Source organism: Lutzomyia longipalpis, chromosome 3, assembly GCF_024334085.1.
Source record: "Lutzomyia longipalpis isolate SR_M1_2022 chromosome 3, ASM2433408v1".
In the NCBI taxonomy this organism is placed as follows: Eukaryota; Metazoa; Arthropoda; class Insecta; order Diptera; family Psychodidae; genus Lutzomyia; species Lutzomyia longipalpis.
The window spans coordinates 24,003,072-24,026,204 of record NC_074709.1 but is presented as its reverse complement, the minus strand read 5'-3'; the positions used below and the strand labels follow the sequence as shown (position 1 = coordinate 24,026,204).

At 35.1% G+C, this 23,133-nt stretch overlaps 4 protein-coding genes across 4 annotated transcripts in view; 1 reads left to right on the top strand and 3 right to left on the bottom strand.

Moving 5' to 3' along the window:
• The window catches only part of LOC129792881 (activating transcription factor 7-interacting protein 1), a 481,750-nt gene that overhangs the window by 363,379 nt on the left and 95,238 nt on the right, over positions 1 to 23,133 (bottom strand). The gene's annotated exons all lie outside the window — the stretch shown is intronic.
• On the bottom strand, positions 3,565 to 5,831 carry LOC129792992 (cuticle protein 12.5-like). The gene is made up of 4 exons (XM_055832513.1): positions 5,724 to 5,831; positions 4,707 to 5,063; positions 4,143 to 4,236; positions 3,565 to 4,074 (listed from the first exon to the last, which is right to left on the bottom strand). Exons 1-4 carry the CDS (start codon positions 5,733 to 5,735, stop codon positions 4,001 to 4,003), a joined length of 537 nt encoding a protein of 178 aa, XP_055688488.1. The 5' UTR covers positions 5,736 to 5,831; the 3' UTR covers positions 3,565 to 4,000.
• On the top strand, positions 16,742 to 18,917 carry LOC129793001 (cuticle protein 38-like). Its single transcript, XM_055832524.1, has 3 exons — positions 16,742 to 16,803; positions 16,867 to 16,951; positions 18,529 to 18,917. Exons 1-3 carry the CDS (start codon positions 16,786 to 16,788, stop codon positions 18,762 to 18,764), a joined length of 339 nt encoding a protein of 112 aa, XP_055688499.1. The 5' UTR covers positions 16,742 to 16,785; the 3' UTR covers positions 18,765 to 18,917.
• On the bottom strand, positions 18,475 to 23,052 carry LOC129792888 (uncharacterized). The gene is made up of 5 exons (XM_055832287.1): positions 22,846 to 23,052; positions 21,083 to 22,745; positions 20,270 to 21,024; positions 19,669 to 20,191; positions 18,475 to 19,611 (listed from the first exon to the last, which is right to left on the bottom strand). Exons 1-5 carry the CDS (start codon positions 22,887 to 22,889, stop codon positions 18,955 to 18,957), a joined length of 3,642 nt encoding a protein of 1,213 aa, XP_055688262.1. The 5' UTR covers positions 22,890 to 23,052; the 3' UTR covers positions 18,475 to 18,954.

Sequence of the window (23,133 nt, the reverse complement as noted above, 5' to 3'; positions counted from 1 at the left end):
ATTTTTTACGAATATTTAATCAGCTATATGTAAAATAGCGAAGTAGGGGAGACCGGGGTTAAAAAAGTCACTTAAGGGTTTAGAAAAAGCTCAAAATATCATATTTCTCAAATATAGCGAAATGTATAGCTCATTTCTTTAGGAAATTTAGTGCCCTACAACTCTTTCTCAGATCATTTTGTTCTATCTAGCTAGCAAATATGATATTTTAGGCTTTTCCCAAACCCCTAAGTGACTTTATTAGCCCCTCCCTCCCCTACTCCACTTCGCTTCGGTTAGTTGGAGCAAAGAAATAAATAAAAACTTTATTGAAATGTCACTAAACTTATGTTTAATAGCGATATATTACTTTTTCTCTATTTATGTAAATGCAAATTATACATATATAAAAATAAATAAATAAAATTTGAAGGTGTAACACGATGTTCAACATTTCAAGTGCTTTCAAATGTAATCTCAATTAGAGGCTGACTGCTGCGTGAATTAATTGCATGAAGTTGTGATAAATATTTATAATCCTATTATGAAGCAATTTCTTTTAATCGCTCCGCTTAAAAATTACCATTTGTGATCTCTTTTCAGCTGTTATATATCCTAAAGAACAACCACAATAAAAATAGATAGAGGGGTTCTTGTAAAATGTAACGAGGTTTCATGCAGAATTATTATATCTTGTACTTGTCCAACAATATGTATCTCTGTAGGAATTTGAAATTTCGCAACAGTCATAAAGCTTATTGGTCTATCTCATTCATAATTTTGTGGATTTGCTGATAAAGTTTGCGTGTGCCGTATTAGGTGTTAAATGACATTTATGAGCTTTACGAGACCACTTTGGGGCACAACAAAAAAAAATAGAGAGAGAGAGAAAAAAAGCTCTAGAGATTAATGGGAGTTTAAGTGATTTTTAAATAGCACTCGTGAATATCTCAATGGGCTTTAAGCTCGGATTTCAAAGTGTGAAGAACACACCATTGAAATTCGACACGGCTTGACTTGAAAACTAGTGCAAACCTTTTACAGCGAGAGAGAGAATTCGTTGGAAATGTGACATAAACTTTTCTATATATACATTTAATTACCATTTTATCCAATTGCACCAATATTTTTCCCTCGCAAATCGCCGCGTGTACAGCTGGTGTATATGCGTGAATGTTTAAGTGAGAAAAGTTTCTGATGATAAAAATCCTATTTCAAGTCTGCAAAATCCAAGCGCGTCTCAGTGTGACCCACATACCATTTTCGAATCGAGAAAATTGAAGCAAAATGTCTCACCAATATGGGGGGAGAGACATGCGCGAATTGACTGTGGTGTGCAATTTTAATTGCCACTCTTTTGCTCCCTGCCATGGAGAACATATAATCTAGAATAATTGTAACGCATTCGTATTTAATCTGTGAACAAAAAAAAGACACTGTCTGTGAGAAGAACCCCATGAAGAAATCTATCATCGAGTTCCTATGAATTGCTTTACTGTACCCAGGTACATTAAAAATTACACAACACCTTTAGTCTCAATGCAAATACCCCCCAGGCTGATATTGATCTCATACATTAGAATTTTATTAAATTTTTGCACTATTCACAAAATAAATTATTAAAAATAAGGAGGAGGGTTTTTACAGACTCTAGTATAGAGTGAGGATGTTAAATTCTTGAAATTGTCGGAGTTCTTATTTTTTTGAAACAATTCTGCCTTTAAACAGAGAGAAAACTGGGACGTTGAGTCTTATTCTGCTGCCAAGAAATTTTTGAAATTTAAAATTTTTCATTGATATTTCAACAATTTAATGATTTCTTGGTCGTAGAATACGATTAATCTCGATTTGATTAACCCTTGAAGCATTTTGCTGGCCAATGTTGCCAGTTTGGCTTTTTTCTTTAATCGTCACAGAACTAAAATCTGCAATGGATTCTTATTAAAATTCTTTTCTATTCTTTTCTAAAAACTTAAAAGTTGTTATAAGATTTTGACAGACAGTGCTTTGAAATCATTCTATTGTCGTTTTATAAAAGAAAAATAAATAATTTTTTTCTTCACAGAAAAGAGTCAAAAAGATCTCTAAAGAGCTATGGAAAAGTAATTTTCTTTCAAAAATCCGATTATAGAAAGAAATAAATTGTCAAAATCTTAAAAGATTTTTCTCAGAATACACTAAAAATCTTATAACTGACGAATTATAAGGAAAGAAAAGAAAGATTTATTTCAGAATCCATTACGAAATTTTATTATTAAATTTTTCTCAGAAAACATTTAAACAGAAAACTCTTTCTTTACCTATTAAAATCTTCATAATATGTGATACTAAAACGTTCTTTTTATGCAAATCTGATAGGGAGAATCTTCCGACAACACTTGGAGTGTCAGATAAGTGGTGCACTATACAAGTAAGAAAATTAATTCTTATAAAGCACAAGTGTTATTGTGGAAAAAATGATGAACTTTAATGACTTTAACGAAAATTTATGATTTTGTCTTAAGATTTCAGTTAATGTGCAATAGATGATATTATGAAAATGTTACACTACACAAGTAATGTATTACCTACATGTATATATGTATGTACATATGAGTTGTCCAGTTAAATGCCAATTTAAATTATTTTACGCCAAAAATACCATCTTCAATAATGTTTCAAAACATTTTTATGTTGGTGAGCATTTAATTCTTGACTGGAATTTTATGTTTAAAACTACATACATAGCCGAGGCAGTGAGAACGATGAAAATATATTCAGAGGAAAACAAAATAATTTCATATATCTTTGCAATTTTTTTTTTACAGAAGTTCATTGCGATGATTCCGATGAAGCATAATTAACATAAATCTCAGATTTAAGTAATTGAAATTGATTACTTTAAGGTCTTTTCTTCACTATACATTATAGCATCTTTTTATGTTTGCTTTTTTATGCTCTTCCAGATTTCCTGCTTGCTTTCGTGCATACCTGAAATAAATTCAACATCGTGTAGTCACATTTTATCAGCATGTTGATCAGCATTGGATCAACATGAAAAAATTCAAAAACATGTAAAATTCAACGAATCAATGAAAGTTATGATCAAATAAATCTCGTATATTTCATTTCAAGAACAAATTTAAGTCTTTGAGATTCAATAAAATAAAAACGATTGCCTTTAATAAAAAAAATCATTTTCAAGTTATGCGCTTTTGCTCAAATGAAACATTTATGTATGACCTACATTTTTTTTCTAAATCTCTATATGCGTTTGCCGAATGCATGGGAATGTGCGCAGAAGGTATTTTCTCCAATTTTCCTTCCCTCGCTGTTATGCTGTGAAAAGTATGGAGGCTGCACTATTAAAAAAAAAACAAGATCGAGAAACACGTCGGAATTATGTAACATTGATCTGTTACAAGTCAACAAGAATACAGCGCCGACGTTTAGAGACATTATAATATTTTTATGGAATCTCTCTGTGCTGTTGCGAAAGGTACAAACGGCCACTTTGCGAGTGCAATTCTATTCGCGAGTTTCTATGCGGTGGAAAAATATGGGACATACCGAAAGTGAAAATTATTGGTTGATTTATAAAATGCATTTTCTGCAAGAGAACCGATTTTATTTATCTTTTTTTTTCATCTTCTCTGGTAATCATTCTAAGTACATTGTACAATCGATGCATTTTTTTATGGAGACTTTTTCAGTCCATTGCTAGACTCTCCCTCACTCTCTTTGTGGCTTTTTTTCTGTCTTCTTTTAATATAAAAAATGGCAATATATTTACAACGATTTTTTTTCATTGCAACTCATTTCGTTGTGATTGGAGTTTGTGGCGTCTTTTTTCTTGGAGTTGAATCCTCCCGACAAACCCTCTCATGTTTCACCCGTCAGCAGATGGTTAGTTTTTTTTAAACAAAAAATGAGCGTTTTCACAATATTACAAAAATAAATTATGATATCTCAAGAGGTTCCTTATGTGATCTTTTTCTTAAATTGTTGTGCGCCTCCAGTCCATATATATACATATAGCTATTTAGTGGTAGTAACCATGAGCGACCGTCAGGGGAGCAGCGTGGGCAGCATAAGTCAGGGCTGGGGCGTGGTAGGCTGAAAGGAATTGATCAATGTTTATTTTATAAAAATCAATCAAGGGGTCAGAGTTGGGTCAATCTTACCTGAGCTGTACACTGGGGCGTGGGCTACGGCGAGGGGAGCATGGTGAGCAACAACAGCTGGAGCAGCATAGGCAACTGGAGCCTTAACAGACACCTAAAATAGGACATTTTACAACTTGAGTTAGTCACTGAATTAGATTAAATATTTTGAAGATTTTTTTTTTAATTTTTTCTATTTTTAAAGTCAATAATATTCGTGATATGGGGTATCCACTGTACGTATTTTTTAATTAAATTAACTTTTTCATTTCAAAGGAATAATAAAAAAAAATAAGGTCAAAATCCCAAACATGAAACTTAAAATATTTCCTTTATATTTTTACCGAACTTATTCCCACAATTTGCAAGAGCCATAAGAAATTAATCACTCATATATTTTTAATAAACTTTAAAATTCTATATTAAACTAAAGAACTTAAATCACTTAAAAATTAAATTGCAATTTTCCTATCTTGCATTTGCGCGACAAAAGCTTTCTTCGTTAAAATTTCTTAAAGTTGAAACGAAAGACTCCAACGGAATAAAGAAACGAACCTGATGCCAAAAATATTTCTTCTAACTCACCTTGTAGGTGTTGGCGTAAGATGTGGCAAGAGGAGCATGGTAGGCAACAGGAGCAGCCACAGCCTTGACAACTGGGGCATGGTAGGCTACGGGGGCAGCAGCTACGGTCTTAACGACGGCGGGTGCGTGGTAGGCAACGGGTGCGTGGTAAGCCACAGGGGCGGCAGCAACGGTCTTAACTACGGCGGGGGCATGGTAGGCAGCAACAGCTGGGGCGGCAGCATAGTGAGCTCCATAGGCATATGGGGCAGCATATGAAGCAGCATATGAATGTCCATATGAATGTCCATATGGGTATCCAGCATAGCCAGCATATCCAGCCGATGCGGCGGCAACAAGGAGGGAAAGAGCTAGGACCTAGTTTTGGGGGAAATGATATAAGGGTGATTTTTCGTCTAAAGCACTAACCAAATTGGGTTAACCGAAAAATCATTCATAACCAAATTGGGATTAAATTTAAATCTAATTCCAATTTTGATTGATTTCGATTAAGGTTGAAAAAGTCGTTCTTTTGGAAATTTTGAATAGGTTTATGAAATTTGATCCTTTTAATATGAATCATAAAAAATATTAAAAATTTTCTTTGCTCCTTCGGTTTTAATAAAAACAAAACTAATAAGTTGTGAGTATTTCTTAAAAAAAATGTTTAAAGTTAGTTTATTATTTGTTTTATTTGCAGAGAATTTGAATAAAAAATCTCCTGAAGAATATTAATCACAAGAATTCATAGAGAAAGAAATACGAGCACTCAAAATCTTTATTTTTGTGGAATTTAATTTATTAATTTAAAAAAAAAAAACACTTAAATCACTTTTAATGGTTTTCAATAATTTCCACAAAAATTCACAAAAAATATTATGCCAATTTAAAATAAAAAAAAACTTATTTAAACAATTATAATTAAAAAAAATCAAAATATCACAATTTTTGTTTTAAAATATTCCTCAAGAAATCAAAGATTAAGCTAATTGAACACCAAATAAGGACTTTTCACGAGTTAAATGTAAAATCACTCACCAACTTGAACATTTTGACTTGGTTGGATAAACTTTTATAAAGTTAGAAAAAAAGTTTTAAAATTGGAACTTTAGGTGTGCTTTTTCAAATTCACACAATTCGAATGAAGCCGTATGAATCGATCGTGGGATATTTATACGAATGTACAATGGATATTCTGGGGGGCCAATTGGTATATAGAGACCACGAGAAGGGATCCCTTCCCACATGATTTTTCTGCTATAGAGCCACAACTCCACACAACGTAGCGGGAGAGGCTCGGTGTGCCATTAGAAAAGCGACCTCGTGCCGCGAAAACGCCAAATTGCACCTCACAGCTGCAATTTTCCTCTCCTTCGTTACAGCCGTGTGTGGATTTTCCCCTCTCCACATGGTGACTTTTCACGTGAGATAATAGGTGAGAAAAGAAATTGTTGAAATCCTCCAAGTGTACAAGCAAATTAAATGTCTCTTTTGCATATTGTTAGGTACCTACCTACCTATATGTACAAAATTGAGATCTCCAATGTGACTGTCTCGCGGTAAATGAGAAAATTCCTTCACCTTGCTTCACATTTCTCTTTGCGGGGACAGAAAAGATTATTACACATTGTTAGTTACTCATGCCAAACGCACTTTGATGTCACGTTGCATGGCGTATGTGTACACAATTCCGCTGTTGATGGTAGGTTTACGGTGTGGATTTAAAGCAAAGAAAAATCATCTTATCTGCTAGAGCAAGGCGGGAATACTCGACATTTATGCGACACCCTCACATCTCTGCAATGTTAGGTAATTAAAACGTTCAACCGGAAGCAATGGTCGAGACAATGCTTTGCAGACTGCCTACGTAAACCGCGCCTGGTTGGACTATTTTATATGGTTTTTGTATGCAAAATTAACCTAGATTAAACTGACTGAAAAAAATAAAAAAGAATCAAATTATTGCAAAATAGCCAGATGTGAGATTTAATTAAACTGGGGATAAAAAAGATGAGAAAAGGGTTTAGAAGGTTAAGAAAAAGCTTCCCAACGTGATAGAGAAAAGTTGTCTGATGGCGGAAAATTTCCTATAAGTTTAGGAAAAATTTATATCACATTGGGTCGTATTCTCAACCAAGAAATTCTTGAAATCTTTAAAATTTCAGAGCGAATTTCAACAATTTCAAGGATTTTTTGGTTGCTGAATAGGACAGATTAAGTTATTTGTTTTCGGAAATATAGGACTTGAAACTTTTCCTAATAGTCGAGATTCTTAGCTTAACCCCTTCGCGTTCTTTGGGTGATACGATGACCTAAACGTAAAACATTCTATTTTCTCGAATTTCAATGAATTTAATTGTTTTTTTTAAAGATAGAAATGCATTGAATTTACGTAAATAAAGTTAAAATAAAATTTTGAAAAAATAACCAGATTTAACCCAATGTTATATAGTCATTAGAGATGGTTAAAAAGAAAACAAAAATCCATATTATGAGATGTTTGTACGGAGGATGGAATGTCAATTCACCTTGTCGTAAGCCTCTTTTGCATTTTATGCATGCTCCCATAAACGCAGCATAACTTGGTCATTTGGTTTTCTATCAATGAACCACTTGAGAGGTTCACAGATGATGATGTAAGTTCGTCTCATTACTAAATCAGAGTTACACTATTTTCACAACCATCTTATCAAATGCATAATATGTTATCTCTTTTTTCCAGACATTTGATGAAGTCTTTTGGCATTCGTTGCCATGTAGTCTTTTTTGTCAATGAACACGCAGCGTCTGAAGGTGATTTTTTTTTCTGTCTAACTGACGTCCAATTAATTATGATTGTTTGAGTTTCCGAGACATGTGGCGTGAGAAGACATTCACCGAAAAATGGTTAGGTAGGTTTATTATAGCCAAAAATATCATCTTATCAGGAAATTGGAATTTTGGATTGCAAAATCATCATCCAATGAGTTTGCTTCTTTTTGTGAACTTCACGGTGTTGGCAAAGCGCAAAATTATTAATTTACCTCACTTTACGATTTATTTAGAGGACGGCATTTTGTGCCTACAAGACGACAGTAATAGAGTTGCACAATTTGTTTACCTGATTTACTTGCTCTCTTTACCATTGCGCACATTTTGCACAATTCAATATCACCGTACCAGCCAGCACCGCATACGGCACATGTAGATTTTGATCCAAAATCATAATATATACTACCAATATATCATGTGATGATAAATTTTATGCCTTCAAGCCATTCGCGAGAGGGATTTTGTTTGTACATTATTAAAAAAAAAGTTAAGTGGGATTGTCTAAATGCACACGGATATGGTACAGTACAATCCATGTGAATATTTCGTATGTTCATTTACAAATTCTCAGTAAATATGTACGATGTAGTTTGGCGATGAAAGAATTTATGCCTGTTAATTTAGCAAAGGAACTTTAGAATATTGGGAGTAGCAACCAAAGCTTAAATACACAACAGTGAGAGTGACGTCATTGTTTGCATTTTTGGACAACATTTTGCGATCATTTTTCAGTTGATTCTAAAAATTCAAATTCCTTTAGGCGGTTTTTGAATTTAGAAGATTGGGAAATATCGTAAATATACTATGCTAAGTTTCATAGGATTTTCTATACAAGAACTATTAAACTCCTTTTGTCTTCCACTGGATTTTTATCGTATTAGGAAAATAGTATGTACTAGAAAAAGATTAATGAAAAAGAATTCCTTCGTGTATTGTGCATAATATCCTTTACTTGTACCTTGAAGAACAAAACTGCTTCCAATTTGACTTTTTTAATACTTGGAGGACAAAACTGGTAATTACTGCCAATTTGACTTTTTTAAACCGTCACAGATTAAAATCTACTCAACTTCTTTTGATAAATTCTACATCTACGAGGCGACTTCAATTACTGCAAATTCGTCGAAAGAAAATTTGGTAAAAAGTTTTCTTTATAATAGAAAATTAAGCTCAAAGTTTGAGGTTAGAAATTCGTGTCCTCCAAGTGTTAGATCGTCATTAGAATAAAATCTATATAACTTATTATGCTAAATTCTACATATATTTGGAGGGAAGTTCAATGACTTTAAAAGTTCGTTGATATTAAGTTTGAACAAAAGTTTTCTTTTTGAGAGAAAATAAAGATAAAAATTAGAATTTTTGATCCTCCAAGTGTTAAAAAAATCATATTTTGATTTCCGAGCCTGAGACTATTTCGAAATTTGTTTTAAGTTGTGTTAAATTGTGGCAAAGTAGTGAGTCATGTTTGATAGAGAGACTCTGTCACCTGAAATTCTTTTTCTTGACCATATTTTTCCTTTTGCTGTAATTGCTGGACGCGTATTTGTTGTTGTCTTGTATTTGCAAACGGTGAGTTAATATTTTATAAATTGCTCCGAGACATTATTTCTTAATAGACATTAATTAATTTCATTAATAAGATACGTGACTTGGTAAATTGCACACTGTCTGTCTCCTCAATGGTGTCTTTTCTCATTCTTCTCGCCATATCAATGCTGTCTCTCAGAAGAAGTAAAATAAAGAAAGAAACTCCTCCCTGCATTGAACACAATTTGCGTACCATCAAAAGATTCTCATCTGAGTGAAAAAAAAAATCACAACTTCCCGCCTGTAGAGGAGGGAAATCTTTGGCCTGGGAAAAGGCATTTCCACGGTGCTATTTATTCATTCATGCCGGAGTGTACCACGTGTTTTAGCGGCTCGGATTATTCATTCAAATCTATCGACGAGCTTGCAATGAGCATTAAACGTCTCCATTGTATCTTACATAATGGCTGGTTAATCCCTATCTCACATACTTCTTACAGGTCTGCAATCGTCGCAAATGCACAATTTGTCTATAATGGTTAATACATTTAGCATTCAACACGACTCCATTTTCCCACTCAGGCATTCAATTGAGCCCGCAAAGAGGGCCACAGTGCACCCATAAAACTTTTATGTAAGTCTTACTTCTCGAATTAACATTTAAATTTGACTAAATTGCAGGCATAACAAACACAAGAAAAAAATTATGTGTGAGATTAATTACATTCAGGGTCTCTTACTAAGCTAAATCTCAAATAAAAGCTACTGCACCAGATAAACGTACCTATATACATATATCGTAGACTACTAGCGGAATATCGCCCACCTTTTGCGGCAATCGTGACGAATCTCAAATCAACAGCAATGTTCCACTTTGAAGAGTTTTTGATTAAAATTAAATGAAGGTGTAGGTTTTTATTAGGTAGGTACACATATTTTGGATTTTATTGCGATGTAAGAAGAATTTTTTTTAATAATTCACTTGAGTTGAGTAAATTTTTTTTACTGCGGTTACATATTTAATTCATTTAAATCAGACACGATTCTTTAGAGTTGGAATTTTCTTAAAAAAAAATATTTTATATGATTTCAACACAAAGTTGTAGAATGTAGATATATTTTATTTAACACCTTTAAGCGAGTTAATTTAATTCTTAATTAATTTCTAAGTCATAACACAAGATAGTTTGTAGCCAAGTGAGAATTTCAAGGTACACCAAATTGCCGCTATAATAGTGTCTCACAAATTAATAGCTGTAATCAAGCTGAAAATAATATTCAGCATATAATTTACAAATTTGGTCTAAGCCATTATTTCTGCTTATTTATTTTCAATTAATGCCAAATGTGACCCAATGAATATTTCTCCTCAACACAATGTTTTCACCTGCACGACCTCACGGTGTAATTTTCCTTCACTGCGCTCTTTTGCGGTGTGGACATGAAGAGGGCAATTAACTCCCCACTGAAACAATATCAATGCATATCAATTAGTCAATTAATCAATCAATCAATCAACGAAACCAATTCGCGCATATAACTCCTCACAGTCGCGGGGTGTCGCAATGCTAAATTATACCTCTACTATCGATATGTCGTCCACTGCATGCGTGCATGAGGTGTGTTTCAAAGTGCTATATTTATAGGAAAGTGATATGCAAAACACTTCCCAGCATTCACTTTTTTTTTCACGGAAAAATCTCATTGTTAAATGATTATTAAGAGAGTCGGAACATACCACATGCGAGAAAATGTGAATATGAACTCCATCATTGACTATGAAAATTTTTTAAGGGCAAAAGAGAGTTGCATTCGCTGATTCATTCATAAGACAAACCGCACAATGTGCATGGAAGTGAGTGTACGTATGATTAGATCAACAAGGTTGCCGCCACGTTGCTAGCTAAATTGATTTAGATAGCTTGTAGAGGAAAAGATTTTTATCAAAACTCACTGAATCATCTCACTACTAAACGCAGTTTTACTGACAATGATATTGAGGAAGACTGGGAATGCGCAACATTTGTGAATCTCTTGGGTTGGAACCTTGCGTTCGAGACTTGGTAGCAGTGAGCTTGGAGAAGAAGCTGAATGAACCGCTCCGACTCTTAGGTGAATTCCTAAAAGATAACAGGATTGCGGTATAATTGTAAATCAATTGTAGGTGTTGGCGGTCCACATGGGTCAATAGACCCGAAGACCTTAGGGAGGGGTGGGTGTTAAAAAAAAAAAAAACAATGATATTGAAGCTATTAAATGTGATTAGTAATAGTTTTAGACTCCCTCAGTTGCCAACAACAGATGTGAAAACATCTAGAGTATGTGGGATGACCCTTTGAACAAAATAATCTAATCTTATCTTAGATTCTGGTGTTACAATTCAAAAACGAGCTAAAAATATCAGAGGTGTAGCCAGGGAGGATGTTTAGATGTAGGGGCCCAATTCGAACCTCTTAAGGCCTTTTTCAATCCTCTATTATTTAAAACTGATAAAAGTTTGAATATAGAAAGTTATGGGAGTAAAATGAGCATTAAATGGGCTTTAAAATGGTACCAAATTTAAAATATTGCTTTTTATTTTATACCATTTTTTTCTCATTCTGCGCGGACCTTTGGAAGTTCGAATTGGGAGTTTTTTTTGCAAAAGTTTAGTTTTTCATATTTTCTTTCGAGATTTTCATACAAAATATTTCCCTTTGAGCTCTTGGGCTATTAGTTTTTTACATGAAAATTTTTGCAGATTTGTTCAAAAACTTTTCCTGAGATTTTTTTTAATTTCGAGCTACATATACTTTATACCGCCACAAATATACAGTGCCGAGAAAAATAATAGGACCACCAATATAGGTTTTAAATGTACCCCTGACTTCAATCGTCAATATCTCAGGCAGTGGGGAACAGATTTTGAAAAGTGGCATAGATTCGGAAAGCTACATTCATCCCCTTTCCAAAGATGGTAGATTTTCGAAAATCGGCCCATCCGTTCAGTTTTGGCAGATGATTGAACAGAAAGTGGCATTTTTGGTATGGGTCTACTTGAACGACTGTCAAAAATCAGCCCCTCAACCGATTTTGATCACCCCGGCAGTTTTGGGCAGGGGAAGAATGTAGCTTTCAGAGTTTTTTGAAATTTTGAAAATCGGACACCCAGAAAAAAAGTTAGACGGGTTTTTGTGAGTGGTCCTATTTCAATAATTTAAGGGTGAAATTACACAAAATTTCATAACAAATTTTTGTAAATTTTTATTTTTTTTAAATGTTCATTTGAATTTAATTGAGTAAAGTTAAAAGACTTATAGCTTGCGAAAATAAATTTTTCCTAAAAAAAATAAAAATTTGTTATGAAACTTTGTTTAAATTAGGAAACATTTTCACCCTTAAATTATTGAAATAGGACCACTCACAAAAACCCGTCTAACTTTTTTTCTGGGTGTCCGATTTTCAAAATTTCAAAAAACTCTGAAAGCTACATTCTTCCCCTGCCCAAAACTGCCGGGGTGATCAAAATCGGTTGAGGGGCTGATTTTTGACAGTCGTTCAAGTAGACCCATACCAAAAATGCCACTTTCTGTTCAATCATCTGCCAAAACTGAACGGATGGGCCGATTTTCGAAAATCTACCATCTTTGGAAAGGGGATGAATGTAGCTTTCCGAATCTATGCCACTTTTCAAAATCTGTCCCCCACAGCCTGAGATATTAACGATTGAAGTCAGGGGTACATTTAAAACCTATATTGGTGGTCCTATTATTTTTCTCGACACTGTATATAGTCTTGACTTACAAAAACAACATTTAAAAGCTTGCCAATTAAAACTATAAAAATCCCCCAAAGGATAATGCATATAACATACATTTCGATAAGTAGCAAACAACATGACTTATAGCCCATTTATTACAATCTTTGGCATGGGGAGACTTTAAAATATTATACTTGCTACTTTTTGCCACACTGCACTGATTATCCTGAGGAAATTTTCGCCTTATCGTATATCACCCATAGCCGAAGCAAGAAAGCTTTTTGACTAAGGCGTTGGCATGGCGAAAAGAAAGGGCACGATGGAAGGCGGTACACGTGAGAGCGCGCGAGTGTTTGAAAAAGCAAGTCCACGAAATAGGGGCAAAACTGAGGAGAGAGACAATTCGTATAGAGTCACACAAGACACCCGATAGTCATCGAGAGAGACATTCTTGGACATGAATTGAAGCTGCTGGCAAAGAGTTGCAGCACACGTTGTATATTGCATAATGCCGGTGCATAAAATAGTCAGAAAATTGATCTTAACGCGATTTATTAATAACTTTTGAGTGATATTCACATTCGGTATGATATTTACGCTCCTCGTGGAAGTTTTCAATTGGCCATTGAGTACGGCATATAGGTAATACACAGAGATCAATAAATAATGCATCTTACCAATAGTTTGTCTTGTTTTGGTTGTAAAGAAAAGATCATGTTGGGAGTTAATGAGAAAGACAGACGCAAAATCATTAATAAACCATGCGGGTAAAATATAATATTTCTTTGCTGACTTTGCTGATAATAAATTCACCACAACTGATTTTGTGCAAAACCAGCCAAACCATTTATTAATTAAAATGCTATATCTCTCATATCTGTTTCATCTTTTTTTTTAATTATGTAGAGCATGGATTTTTTGGTTTAATATTTGCATAAATCTCATAACAATTTTTTATGAGATACACAAAGATATTTCACTAAATCTCATCCATATAGCCTCGATATATAATTTTGCAATTCATACAGAGGACATTACGTATGTACATAATAAGAATATTAATGCATATAAGAGAAATGGTCTTGTGGGACTTTTGCCCTTTCACACATGAGGACCAATCGAAAAGGTAAAAAATGATTTCAAAACCAATAAAATGGGGTTCACACTTTGAAAAATTTGTCCGTGGGTGTGGCACCAAAATGTCCAAAGTGCAGCATGGAGATCAAATCAACGTCACTCTGCAACTCGAAAAAGCTTTTGTGAATATTTTTCATTTAATATTTTATAATAATTCAATATGATTGGGCGTTTTGCAACATCTCCGCATGCATTAATTGGAATTTTAATAAACACACCAATTGTATGACCTTTTATTCATGCTCACTTCCACCTCTCCGATAACATAATTTTATGTTTATCTTCATGAAACATTTCCATCCTCTAAAAAGGCACTACACAAAAAATTAAACCTTTTATTGGACAAAAACACGCACTTTGACCTGAACTTTCAGACGATAAAAAATCAAGGAGTCGTAGATTATTATCTGGAGAGCATATAGTGGTTGAAAAAAATTCAAAATATGTTTTTGTCGCTTTTTCTGCGATTTTTTATTCAAAGAAAGAGAGCTTTTTATTCTTGACACAGCAATAAGAAAATATTTATTTACGTAACGCTCTTATGAAGTATTTTCCCCATAAAAAGCGGATAAACTCCTTTTGAAATGTTAACCCAGATATGCTTAAGAATTTTTTTTTGAAAAGCTCTTTACATAAGAAGTTCTGTAACACCTTAACTAAATCTATTTGGCTTTTATGAAAATAATAATCTTTTATGCTATTTTTATGAACTCAAAATTATCCAAAAAAATTCTTCGAGTCCAGGGAGAGTAGGGCTAGATTAGTCAGGACTCCTGAAAGGCAGGAATTTTTCCTCCATATATAATTCTTACCTATAGGAAATTTTCCGCTCTAGAACTGTGTCTTATACTACTTTTCTCCATCTAATTTATAAAACAGTTTATATTTATTAAAGAAATTTATTTTAGATATTTTGTATAAAATTTTTCATTTTCTTTTGTTTCATATATTTCTTCTAAATATACAAATTTTAAATAAAAAAATAATACAAAATAATTGTTTAAACATGAGATTATTATGCGATTATCGCACAAATGGGTAATTTGGATAAATTGCATTTGGATAGAAGGGAGATGATCGTACAAATGGGTAGACTCCCGATGGATAAACAGCAGGCCCACCAAAGTAACCAAAAGGTGGTACGTAATTGGGATAAATTGGAGTCGGGTAGCGAATGATGGTGGGTGGTAGGTGAGGCACTGGTCCAACGATCACAAGGGGTGTTCTGGGAATTCGTTGAACGATGTTCGTTTCTTGAACCCATGGGTAGATATTTGGCGGGAATGATCTTGCAATATCAACAACTGCTGGAGCTACTGATGCAGACACAAGGGATGTGGTAAAGATGAGAGCCACCAAAATATTCTGCAAAGTGCAAATTATTCTTCTTATTAGCCACTTTTTAGTCACAATTTAGAACAAAATAAAAAAATCTCCGCACAATTTTAGAATTCATTTTTTATTCCTGACGATTTACTTAACGAGAAATAAAAAAAAACCAAAACTGATCCACTTTTAGCAACACTACGCAGCAAACACCTTTTGGCAAACACTCAATCGGAACTAAGAATGAAAGTGAAATGATAGCTCAATTCATATTATCTTCCGTTTTATATTGACAATCTCAAATTAATTCCAAATGCTTTTTGAAAAGCATGTCGATCGTGACATGCGAAGACAATATTGCATTTCTCTTTTTGCATATTGATGAGGTTCAAGGTTTCATGATGTGGAAGCAAATGAGAGCAACATAAAACGTGAGCCCAAACAATGGGATACATTGTTATGTTCTCATGCCCGATGACATAAGTTTCAATCGTTTCAATGCGATATTCTCGTGGAGTCATGTGGATCAAGCATGTGTTTTGGAAAGTGATCAGGCCAAATAATGAATTTTCAGTGTCTATTTATGTTCTCAAATTTATGCTGATTTTTGTAGGATACGATATTTTTAAAAAGATTTTTGAAGATGTTCAAAATAAAAAAATTCAATCAAACAATTTTTATGCACTACATTTTTAATAATTTGCAAATCATGATTGAGTCATTTAGATTGACCTATGATTGGTCAATAATTGAGAAATCAGTTGATTCAGATCTTGTGATGATCAGTTTTCGACAGTGGATTGAACAATCTCAAATCTAATTGATCAATAACACTCTCTTTGTGGACCTACATTGGCTCAATATTTGATACGATTAATACTAACAATATTGGGTCAGTTGTAACTCAATCAATTTTTGATCATATATTGATCAATTGTCAAAATATTTTTCCTCAATATTTTTAATCAATCAGTTGCTAAATTTATGTCCAATTATTGATCAATAAAACATATTAATTCTCTATCATAATTTTTCTTTAAATTAAAACCTGAATAAATGCTCAATTTTCACTCAATCTCCTTTCAATCAGTTTCCATGTGCAAAAAAAAATTTAAAAAATAATTAAGCAATAATTATTTTCTATCAATCATATTGATCAATAATGGGCCATCTATGCGAACCAATTTTTGATCAATTTTTGTTTACTGAGTGATTGATACGCATCACCCGCTGCTGCAGCTAAATATCCTTGGACTGGGTCAATGAATGCAAATTAAAATAAAAGTGAGGTAATAAGGAGAAATGTAGCAAATATAATCACGATAAATTGCGTATTGATGCGGCAAAAGGCGCATACGAATTACCAAATGAACGAATTAATCTTCTTTTGGCAGCCAATGCATGTCTCACACCTCATTGTCCGCTCAAATCACGTCTCAGGTAAAATGGTGAAATTTTTTGGATATAAAAATCCGATAAAATGCTACTGAAAGTCAGTTCCATTGAATTTATCAAACAATTCAGTCTAGATTACATTTTTAGTGCACAAAGTTCGCCGAAATGTTTAGCAAAATCATTGTAAGTGGAAAAACTTTAAAGTTTTGTGGCAGTTTCATTTAAATTTGAGAATAATTTTTGCAGATCTTTGTTGTCCTTGCGGTTTTCGGAAGTTTGACTAGTGCCGGAGTGATCGCTCCTTTTGCCTCTTCTTACAATGCTCATACAAGTAAGTGTTGAAATAATTAGGGGAGGGCGGGGCTAATAAAGTCACTTAAGGGTTTGGAAAAAGCTTAAAATATCATATTTCCTAGCTAGATAGAACAAGGAGTCCAGTTTGAGCTTTCAAGCCAGTCGCATCGTCTTATGCGTCTGAAAGCTTCTTTTTGGCTTAAAAGCCCAATTTCGCGTTGTGCTGTGCTGCAAAGTGGAGGATTTCTCCGCCAGTGCGTGTGCTTCGCGAGGTGCTAAAAACAGTGCCCTACGAGGAGAGCAAAGCGCGGAAATCTCGCGGGGAATCTGCATGAACGTGTTACCGGGAGAATTTCATGGCATGGAGAGCGGGGTGCGGTGTGGAGTCGACGTGCTGCTGCAGAGAGATCACAGTTATAGCGACGAACGAGCGCTGACTGTTGGTCACAGTGCACACACAAACACAGCACCGATTGTGTGTGCATTGTATTTTTTTCTGTGCCTTGAATCATTTCGGAGTTTGTGAGAATCTTTTGTGATATTTTTTGTGATGAGCTCTCTGGGTCATTTTGCTGCATTATTGATTGGATATCAAGCAGCAATGATCCAAATAGAGGTGACGCCACGCCCTTACGGGGCAAGGTAGGCAATGAAACTCAGGTGAGAGGCTTTAATTGGACTCCAGAGTAGGGTAAGTTGGTTTTTCCGGGTAGTGTCTCTTGAGTTTGCCTCTGGATGTGGCATTGCAGTTTGCAATTTAGAGATCTGATCTATAATAGGTCCTCTAAAATAGTCGCTTTTCAGAGTTGGGGGCCTATTTTGGGGAAGCCAACTCCTGACTATTAGACACTCTATTATTCCGCAAAGGCTCAGGAAGTGGTTTGTTTTCGCGATTACAATTGCTGGTTTAGCAAGTAATGGGATGCGGACTTCCACTAGCCTTTTAGTAGAATTAGAGTAATTAAAATAATTAACAGAGTTATCAGAGTAGGGTAAGTTGAATTTTATTAACAGTGTCTCTTGGATATGCTTCTGGATAGTGGCATTGCAGTTTGCAATTTAGATATCAGATCTAAACCAGGTCTTCTAAAATTAGCTACTTTTCGGAGGGGTATTTGAGGGCCTGTTTTTAGGAGATTAACTCCCGATCAATAGATTTTACATTCCGCAAAGGCTCAGGATGTGGATAACTAATGCTGGTTTTATCAAATGTTGGAAAACGGGCATCCACTAGTCTTTTAGTAGAATTAGATATTTAATAGAATCAATAGAGTTATTGGATTGATTGAACAACTGAATGTGAATAAAGATTAGGCACAGAAAAATTCAGGATCGTAGAGCAGGAGGTGGCACGAAGAACACAACAGAGCTCAGCTGCCGATACCTTCAACTCTGCCTATCTACAATCTACCAATCTACCAATCTAGATAGAACAAAATGATCTGAGAAAGATTTGTAGGGCAAGAAATATACCAAAGAATTGAGCTATTCATTTCACTTTAACTATTTGGGAAATACGATATTTTGAGCTTTTTCTAAACCCTTAAGTGACTTTTTTAACCCCGCTCTCCCCTAAGAAAAAAATATTTTATTAAAAAAAACTTTATTTTGCAGTTAATCATGCAGTAGCTCATCCAATTGTGGCCCCTGCTGCTGCACCCTTAATTGCTGCAGCTCCAGCAGCTCCTTTCGTGGCTTCAGCACCTAATGTAGCCCCATCACCGTATGCAGCTCCATCACCATATGTTGCTCCTACATTTGCCAGGACTGCTTATCCTTACTCCGCTTATCCTTTGAATCCATATTCTGTAAATCCATACAACTATCCAAATTACCCCTACGCTTTCTAAGCCACTAATTATTAGATCCTGGCTTAGTTTTTTTTCTTAAATAATCTTGCTGACAGACTGACTGACGGACTTGAAAAGAAGTTTTAAAAGAACTTAAAAAATCCTTTTGTATGCAAAAAAAAAAAGAATAAATAAAATAATTGTTAAATAAAATGGAAATATTTTGTCTGTAGTCCTCAGGAAAAATATACTAAAGGCTAAACTGGCAGTTTCTAGTCCCTGATAGAAGAAGGATATCCTCCTTTGTTGTTGGTGCATGCAATTCTATAAAGGAATACGGCAATCCTGCATCCTTTCTTGCAGATTCTAGCGCATTCCTCAGAGCAAAGATAGCTACGATGGACATACAAATTGCAGGCTCTCCTGTTCCCTTAGCTCCAATAATTCCAGCTGGGAGATTTTGTCCTTTTAGGAAAGATACTCGGAAGTCCACAGGGATGTCTCTTGCAACAGGAGGCTTGTAGTTCCAAGTTCGATTTGTTAGAATTTCCCCAGTTTCAGGATTTCGAATGATCTTCTCCTGCAACCAGTAGCCGAGTCCCATCACGAAAGCTCCTTCAATTTGGCCCACGTCGATATTTGGATTGAGACTCTCTCCAACATCTTCAGCAATATCTACTCTCTGTAGGAGGAAATCTCCAGTAAGGACATCAATTTCAATCTCAGCACAAGCAACACCCCAGACACTGTACTGAATAGGATCTTTGCCCATATCAGTAACAAAGGAAACTAATGAGATCTCCCTTTCAAATGTAGCTTCTACTAGTTCAGCCCACGTTGCTGTAGGTTTCTCTTCTCTAACAGGCTTCATGCGTTCCAAGATTATGTTGCAGGCTTCGATAACGAGCTATAATACAAAAAAAATTAAATCAGGGATCAAATCAACATTATTTCATTATGTTACCCTTCCTACTGCATCTGAAGTCTGAGATCCACCAGTTGGTGAAACATTTGCATTCACAAGAGTATTTGCTGGTTTGATATTTATAAAACTAATGGGAATACCGAGTGTCTTTGCTGCAATTTGGATTATCTTGGTATTGAGTCCCTGACCCATTTCAACACCTCCATGGCATACGCTTACAGTTCCGTCCATGGTGTAGACAGCTACAAGAACAGCGTATCGAAAGCCTAGTGGTACAAGATAATTCATTGGAACAAAAGCTATCCCGCGCTTTTTCCATCGATTGGCTGAATTAAATGCTGCTACGTGTTTCCGACGTTCCTCAAAATCGCATTCATTGAGAAATTGGGGAAGAATGCTCCGTATAGGGGAATCTTCAAGTAAATTTGCCATGCGAACTGCAAGAGGATCAAGATGAAGCTCAACTGCTATGTGTTCCATTACAACTTCCGCCATTGCGAGAGTTTCTAGGAAATTAGGAGCTCTTAACCATGTATGAGGATGAATATCTGTATGAACTCCTCTAGAAGAAAAAAAAAAGACAAATATTTATTAAAAAAAAACAGATATTTTGGTTAGCGACAGTTCAATAAATTCTTACTTAAAGTCTACAGACCATGTAGAAGAATCATATAGGGCTGTGAGGTAATCTATTAAAATTTCTCTTCTTGTAAATTCATTTTTAGAAGTACCCATATTAACGTATTGAGTAATATTTAGTTTTTGAATTTTTCCACTTTGATCCACCTCAACTTGGTAGCATGCCAGGGAGGGAAAACGTTTTCCAATTACCATCATGTTTTCCTCTATGCTCAATACAAATCTAACAGGTCTTCGAAGATAGTGACAAGCAATTGCAGCTGCAGAGGCAACATGAGCTGACTTGGAGGCTTTCCCTCCAAAACTTCCTCCCATTCTTTCGAGTTTCATGTAAATTGAATTTTCAGGAATATTTAAAACTTGTCCTATAGCCATTTGGACAAAGTGAAGGAAGTGCGTTGCACAGTTGACTTCCATTCCTGATTCTGTTGGTACACAGATTACTGTTTGTGGTTCCAGGTGAAAATGGTACTGATCGGAAAATTTAATTTTCCCGAAAAATGCCTTTACGGCGTCATTACCCGCACTTTTGGCATTTAAACGAGTTTCAAAATTGAAAATTCGTTCATTATCTTGAAATTCAAAAACATCATCAACAGACAGCATTGGTTTCTTTAGTGATGGGCTGCTGTAGGTAATTTTCACAAGTTTGGCTGATTTCTTTGCTAAATCCAATGTTTCAGCCACAATTATCCCAACAGGTTGACTATGGTACAAGACTGTACCACTGCAGAAGACTTCTTCTCCTTCAACAATCTGAAAACGCCAATCAAATAAAATTATAGAAGAAAGATCAATTAAATAAAAAATTTACCTCAAGTGGTGGACAGAAGAACTTTGTCATGTAAGAATTAATTCCAGGAATATCCTTTGCACAGAAGAAAGCCACTACACCGGGTATTTTCAGAGCTTCAGTAACATCAATATCGAGAATATGAGCTGAAATCTCTGTTGCAGGAACGAAAGCTCCCCAAACTTCTCCTCGCATGAAGGGCATATCATTTATGTACATAGCTTCCCCACTACATTGAAGAAGAGCATCAATTTTAGGCAAAGCATTCTCCGGGGCAGTTACCCACTGCTTCCCTGAAGAAAGACTTCGAAATAGTGGTTCAGCGCCACTCTTAAGACGATCCTGAACCTTTCCTGGTGGCGCCAAATTTATAATGGCTCTGTAGAGAAGGCCCATGGCCAAGATCTTTCGGTATCGTGGCGTAAAGTCTGGCAGATTGTAATCCATTTTGAGTTCTTCATTGAGGGATGTCATCAACGACATGATGGTTTCATTGGTGAAGAGATTCTTTGTGGCTAAAAGATTTTCTGTTTTCGTAGCATGAATGAATCTCGGATTAATCCCACCGTAGCATATTCTTGCCGAGTAGGTGATTGTCTTTTCTGCATTAAATTTAAAGAGAAATCCCGCGTTAACGATGGCATGGGCATTTTCGGCTCGTGGCATGATTTTATAAGAAAGAAATCGATATTTCTCAGGATTTAGAGGTGGAAGAGTAATCTTCAGGATAAGCTGATGACGCATAGATTTGCTCATAAAATCCTCAACAAATACAACCCGATGCATTCCACTGTTGTCTACAATTGTTAAAAAGGCTCCAACGGTTTCAAGTAGAAGGAAGACGTCTGAAGGAAATTCAGGATGTTCATGTTTCAACATTAAATTCCCTCCAATTGTACCGACATTTCTAACTGCTGGATGAGCTACTAATTCCAAATGATTCGCCATTTGATGGCAATAGAAAAATTCGCTGTTTTGATCAGCAGCATACCGCAGATGGTCAATGAAATCTGCAATTGTAACAGCAGCTCCGACTTCAAGAGCGCAAGCCATGGCTGTTATTTTTAGTTCTTCCGCATCACTAATATCAATGAAAACTTTCAAGTCTTCCTCTCGTCTGTAAACTCCATGACCGGTATTTCCTCCAACAAGCATATATGGACGGTAGGGAAACTGGCTTAGAATTTTTATGATGTCATCTAAGTTCCTTACGCGAAACCAATCAGTTGAATGGTTTAATGAAAAATGAACAAAGTCTAATTGAAGCAGACAATTGTGATCTCTGGTGAAAACACATTTCATAGGTAAGTCTTCGATGTCGGTGCAAGGAGGAGTTAGTGAGGAATCCGCATCTTCAGCCAAGGATTTAAATGCATCCAGAATTGGACGATATCCTGTACAGCGACAGATATTCCCGCCAAAATATTTTTCTACTTCTTTCATTGAAAATTTTCCTTGGCGATCCTCCATTAAGGCAACCATGCTCATTACCAAGCCCGGAGAGCAGTAGCCACACTGAGATCCATTCATGTTTGCTAGACGCGTCTGAATGGTGTGAAATCCTCTCTTTCGTCCACCCACACCTTCAACTGTAATCACTTCAAATCCATGGCATGAGTAAATTGACGTCAAGCATGAGTTCACTGCCCCGATCCATTCTTTTCTGGTTGTTGAATTTGGGCGTCTGAAATACAATATAAGACACCTTATTGAATTATGATCAAAATCATAGAATCTACATAAAAAATTCTAGATTTTGCGTAAAGGGCATTCATATAGCTTACCTCAATAGAACTATACAACACCCACAACCACCTTCTCTACACATAAATTTTGTTCCGGTAAGTCCAGCATGGATGCGAATGAAGGTATTTAGAGACGTGTCATGTGGCAGGGTTTTTGGATTTACTAAAAATGAAGGAATTTAATTTAACGATTTTCTTCAATTTCTTATGGAAAGCATTAAATATAGAATATTGAATTGAGAATCAGGGAATTAGATAAGAGATCATTCTCCTTTTCCTTTTTAACACATTTTCTTTTATTTTAAATATCCGTTCTAATTTTCTTTT